At 33.9% G+C, this 6,266-nt stretch overlaps 1 protein-coding gene across 1 annotated transcript; it reads right to left on the reverse strand.

The window, feature by feature from the left end:
* Positions 1 to 2,687: 2,687 nt before the first annotated feature.
* On the reverse strand, positions 2,688 to 6,061 carry LOC107887115 (probable LRR receptor-like serine/threonine-protein kinase At1g14390). The gene is made up of 7 exons (XM_016811260.2): positions 4,253 to 6,061; positions 4,036 to 4,169; positions 3,702 to 3,945; positions 3,418 to 3,611; positions 3,286 to 3,323; positions 3,105 to 3,216; positions 2,688 to 3,017 (listed from the first exon to the last, which is right to left on the reverse strand). Exons 1-7 carry the CDS (start codon positions 5,475 to 5,477, stop codon positions 2,784 to 2,786), a joined length of 2,181 nt encoding a protein of 726 aa, XP_016666749.1. The 5' UTR covers positions 5,478 to 6,061; the 3' UTR covers positions 2,688 to 2,783.
* Between the last annotated feature and the right edge of the window lie 205 nt (positions 6,062 to 6,266).

Genomic DNA, 6,266 nt, shown 5'->3' on the forward strand with positions numbered 1-6,266 from the left:
ACTTTGTCTCATTGAACTAAAGACTTGACGTTATACAAAACATTTTGTTGAGTTTTCGTCGTGGGTGACTCAAATATTATAGGCTTGTACCTCACCCCTAAATTTCTATATTTTCTACATAGTTATGTTAATTATCTATACCACATGGTGAAATTTTATATTTATTTGTCTTGAAAATTCACAAGAGCAACATCATCCTGTCCATGTTTAGTTACCCATCTTTTTGCAACAGAATGATATCAAAGATATTTTTCTACTATTTTCAGATTACACTGATCTCATTATTTTTTCTTATCATGATAATTTCATATTTGGTTATTTTATTTATTTCTTGATATCCAAGAAATTAATTTCACAAACACCAAATATATGAAACCATACATCATGTCTTTTTTGCCAAGTACTAGACAACATATTTGCTATTTGTCATAGCTTATTTTCAAAGTCAGTACATGACTTTAAAATTTTTTTTTATTCATTGTCAAATAATATTATTTTTTTTCTTAACACACCATATATATACAAAGGTGTAGCGTATATAGTCAAATTAGAGGACAATCAATTGTCCAATCAAGTGAGTATAAAATCACACATTTATTCACCCTTCACCATGGATATTATCAATTATTTTCTGACTATGATCAAAACAATGTCCATCACCTAAATGGGTCAAATAACATTCATATTGCTATTTCCATACTCATGAGATCTTTGATTCATGGTTTCCAAAGTAAATTTCAAATTTTAATACATATAAAAATTTTATAGAACCATGAGATTATAGATTATATCCAAGCAATATATAAATACCAAGTGCATCATCATAAACATGCACAATATAATCTTGTTTTCAAATATATGATTATCATGTTCACATTTCTACTAGAAGATTATATACCCAAAATAGTGATTTTGTTAGATCAACTAATGTTTCCACTATTCTACCTTGACTAGAAAATTTAACCATACATATGCATAAGACTTATTTCATTTTTAGTCAAAACTACTTCTAGTCCAAACTTTATAACATAGAATAAAAAATGTGCAATCATATATAAAAACTCATTTAGCTTAAGTCTATTTAACAAAAACAACCGTCAAAATTATTTATATTATATGATCATCTACAAATTTTCATTTTTAGGAATGAAAAATATGTATCATTAATATCATCCAAATGCTAGTTACTAATATAATAATTTGAATAAACAAATAATTTCATATGTCAAGTTAAATATATATCAAAAAGAAGAAAGAATAAGAGTTTCACTTATAAATTAGATGGAATGAGTTATATTTCAATTCTCCTAACTTATTTTCTATTTATAAAGCATTGATAGGTGCTTAAGTGATTTTTTAAAAAGTTATCACTTTTTAAGTAAACAATTTTTTATTTCAAGAATCCATTCATCCAACCTTTTAAGAATATTCGTTGGACCAAGTGATACAACTTTTTCTATTTGGGAAGGCTCACCCGAATAGTAATAATGCTTCTATTGAATAGAAGCATGTTCAACTAATTTTTTGACAATGTCATCACCATTGAAAATGAAAGTAACTTTTCAGTCCATTAATAGACCATTTCCCAAACGTGCATTTTCATTCCATCCGTACATTTTCATTCCATCTTCTTTCTTCCTTGCATGATATATATTATATGATATAATTTTATATCAATCATAATCATGCATCTCAAAAAGTCATGCATACAGTGAACTAGCACCTGAGTTTCTTTTTGTCAAGTAATTGATGCATGAAACACCCACATCTTTTGCATAATGCAATGCAATAAACACGTGACAATTGAAATCTAAATATGCAATAAGAGTAAAATAATAAATTTGACATAGCTTTTCTTGCAATAAAAATTTCTTCTAAATTAAAATTTGTCAGGATCATTGATCTTTATGCAACCGCAATTATCAATATTCATCATCATAGTACCATGCTTGTAGTGGCATGTGAATGTGTAGTAAAACATAAATTATGAAAATAGAACCTTAAAATTGCTGGTGCATGTGGATAAAAATAAACTTATGAGAAATTAACAAAGGCTTCAATGTGTGTATCGATGCCACTTTCTTTTAAGGTTCTACTCACCCCCACTTATATTATGGTATGCAAAAGAGTTACTGGTAAATGAATCTTGAGGATACAATGAAGTCCAATGACTGTCTACATTTTGCACAGACAGAAATAGTCCACTAAGCACTGAGCAAAAATAGTAAGGATATCAATTTCTATAAAAATTTCTGCAATATTTCTTTATAAAACAATCTAGGAATATAAAAGATGGTCAGAGATTAGAAAGAAACTTTTTTATATGTTTTCGGTTGTCATGCAAATAAAACTTCACTATTATCTTATTTATAAGAGGCCTCATGTCTCTTCATAAGGACATAACTACCCAAATGAATAGTTATATCTTTAGCAATAAACATAATTATTCAATAGATATCTACTTAAATAATTATGATTATTTGTTAATAACCAAGTTACATAATTTTTAGTTACTTATAATTTTTCATTTGTAATTATTAAAATACTGTATAAAAATCAATTAATGATGGAATGATTTAATAGAATTTGTGACAAACATAATGATGGTAGTTGCACTTGGGATCATGCTACCATGTGGAAACTTGTAATGATGGTGATTTGCCAAAGAATCTCGTGTACTCTAAATACAAGTTGAAATAGTGATAACATTTTATTTTGGCAACATCTGTAAAGTTACAGAAGATAATAAATTATAGTTGCTGAGAACGCAATGAAGTATTACATTACATATGTGTGGCGAGGTTTCCACTACTGGCCCATCCTTCCTGAACTTGAATCGAATATTGCAAATTCCAAAGGACGTCTTCTATCGAGGGGCGTTTGGTTGAATCTTTGGACAGGCAATTTATAGCGAATTCAACTGTGGTCTTCATTGATTCATCTGCAAAAGTGCCTCGTATTGAGGGATCAATCACACCTCTTAACTTCGATGGCCCTTCAGATAAGCACTTTTCCAGCTGCAACCACAACATTGGAAATTTAATTCAGCCTATACTGTTTGGTTTAAATTTGGGTGGAGAAGTAGAACCTATAAACTTGCATACCTCAAGTTTAAGCCCATCCAATTCATTTGAAAATGTGACCAATTTACCGGTAATAACCTGTAGCAGCAGAACTCCCAGTTGATAAATGTCTTCCTTCTCAGCATTTTCATCACTGCAGGAATGGTTTGAGTTAGAGCATTGTGTCAATGGAAATTGAAGGTGGGTGAAAGACATTACCTACCTGCTAAGGCGATTTGAGAGGGGGCTTTCCGAACCCGTCTGTAATTTCATCAATGAAAACCAAGGAACAGATTAAATTTTGGAAAAGCAAAAAGTGTAAATGAAATGTAAATCTGCTTTGTGTTTCCTATACCTTAAGTGGCAATGGGATGTTGTAATTACTAATTTTGGGTGTAAGAGTCTCATCCAACAAAATATTATCAATCTTTAAATCGTTTCCGTAAATCCCAGGCGAAATTCCTGTATGCAGGAATTGAACTCCTCTTGCAGCTCCAATGGTGATTGCCATTCTCTGTGGCCATTTCAGTATCTCCTTCTTTTTCCAATCTGCCAATTCCCAAAGTCAAATCAACGAGTAAATAACATTAATATCCTTTTGCCCTGTTCCTTTAAATTATTTAAGGGGTTTAGGTTTACCAGTAAGATGTTCCCGCAATGATCCGTTGGAAATGTGCTCGAAAACAACGAACACAGTAGTGGCAACATTAGGATGATCCTGGTAAGTTACAATACAGTGTCCCAGAACGCTAACCAAATGACGATGCCTCAGCTTGGACAAAACTTCCATGTGTTGTATCAGATTTTGAGGTGCATGCTTCTGCTTTAGTTTCAAACATTTTACCACCACCAGTGACCCATCTACAAGCCAACCTTTATAGAGCTGTTGCATACATCAATCAAAAGTAACCACTATTCATCTTGAACGTATATCTCTAGGGATTAATGACAATTTAACACAAAATGTATTTACCTGCCCTTGAGATCCTTCCCCCATAAAATTTGATGGGTTAAAGTTGTTGGTTGCATCTTCAATTTCTTCCAAGCTGAAAACGCGATATCGTGGAAGCCCAATTGCAGCTGATCTCATTGTCTGTGGAACTCGCCCTGTGGTGTAGGAAAGAAACCAAATTTTGGTAGGTCGAAATTGAATTAATGATGACAGTATTTACAAAATCAGATGGTCTTACTTGAATCAATGGGTGGTTTGGGAGAGCTACGAACAGACATTTTGTCTACAATGGATCTTTCATCATAATTTGCGTCTTCAGTTGTTCGTGATCTTCGAATAATCACAAACATCAACAAAGCAATAGCTCCTGCAATGGCAACAACGCCTCCAATGATACCGAGTATTAGACCCAAGTTGATCCCAGGCTCCTCCTGCTCCTTGCTTTCCACGGGCTTAACAGCCAATGCTTCTTTGTTGCAAAATGAATAAGGATGTTGGCGATTTGAATTCCCAGTAGACAGACAATTCCATGAACTAATGACTGTTTTGTTTCTGGAGTTTGATCCGATGCATGAAGGGAGTTTCCCTATCAAAAGGTTGTTTGAGATATCTACAAAGGAGAGGTTGTTACTACAACCTGTAGTGGAAGCAAGGGCTCCGCTTAATTGGTTCTGGGCCAAATTAAGATACTGAATTGAAGCCAAGGAGAATAGAAACGATGGGAGTGGTCCCACAAGTCTATTAGAAGAGATGTCCAGCCTCTGGAGCTGATTGAATTTCTTCAGTCCTGAAGGGATCTGGGATCTAAATGAGTTGTTGCTCAACGTGATACTTACAAGACTTTGGCTCAATGAAGGAAACTGAGGTCCAAGGAGGTTGCCACCCAAATTCACAACTTTAAGGAGTGGTAAGCCTGTAAGATCTGGAACGCTCCCATTGAACAGATTATCAGCCAAAACCAGACTTGTTAGATTCTGGAACGATGCAATCTGCTTAGGAATCCTGCCGGAGATGAAATTAGAGGTCATGTTGAGAGCTTGGAGTGAATGAAACCTGTTGATCTTGGGAGGCAAGGGACCCCATAACCCCAGGGACACCAGGGACAATACTCTCAAACTAGAAAACTTGGTGAGGACAGTGAATAATGAATCCATGGAAAACTTGCCGGACAAACCCTGTGGTCCAGAACCTGGTACAACATTCGCTGGAGAGCTCCTGTTTCCAACGATGGTTATCTCCGTCACGCGACTGTTTGCACACACAATCTTGAGAGAAGGAGAATGAGGGAGATAACAGAAGTTGGTCCACTTTGTCCATCCTTGAAGTACCTCAGGGTATTCAAGAAGCTTTTGAACTTGGAAAAGAAGCCTGGTTTCGGTTGAAGTAAGCTGACCTATTGAAACTGGAACAACCATGAATATTGTACAAAGCAATAAACTGAAACCCACCCTGGAAGTCTCCATTCCTGTTGAACTCAAAAAGAAAAAGAAGGGAAGATAAACCTTAAAAAGTAGGAGTAGAAGAAGGAGAAAACATTTCTGGGAAAGGGAGCAATCACATTAACTTGATGCATTCAGTAGCATAATGCACACATCCTTTTAGCGCATAGAGGCCCAGCAGCACCCAATAAATGAAGTTTTCATCTAAAAAAGACAAATATCTGATCTGGGTTTAGCTCACTACTTATTAAAGGTTATAGGATAAAGCTGCTACTTTTACTTTACTACACTTAAATTTGTTGGAAAACGCATTTATTTACAAAGTAGATGAGAAGGTGAATTTAAAGAACGAAAGAAAGAAAATGGTTCAGTCAACTTGAAAATCAGAATCAAAAATCTAAGGTGGGAACTGGGAACTTCACTAGAATAAATAAATATTGGCAATTAAGTAGACCATGCAATGATACTGCCTGGAAATCCTGATACTACGATACAAGATCTATCATATTAAATTGGAGTTAAAGTCAACTTTTGGCTCTCAGTTCAAACACTTCCGTTTGCGGCAACCTCGGCTTCATGTTACGCTAGAACTTTGAGGACCGGAAAGTGATGTACAGTGCGTAAATATTAAAATATTTATATATCCCTTAGTTAACATTTATTAAATATTTTTCAATTTTTTGTTATTTTCAAATTTTATTTTAAATATTTTTAATTTTAATAAAAATTTAATTAATAGTAGCTAAATAAGTCAATAAAACAGCACAAAAAGCAAGGTTGAATCACGTGTGTAAGTTACCAAAATAGTGTCTT

The sequence above is a fragment of the Gossypium hirsutum genome, chromosome A03 (assembly GCF_007990345.1).
Source record: "Gossypium hirsutum isolate 1008001.06 chromosome A03, Gossypium_hirsutum_v2.1, whole genome shotgun sequence".
Lineage (NCBI taxonomy): Eukaryota > Viridiplantae > Streptophyta > Magnoliopsida > Malvales > Malvaceae > Gossypium > Gossypium hirsutum.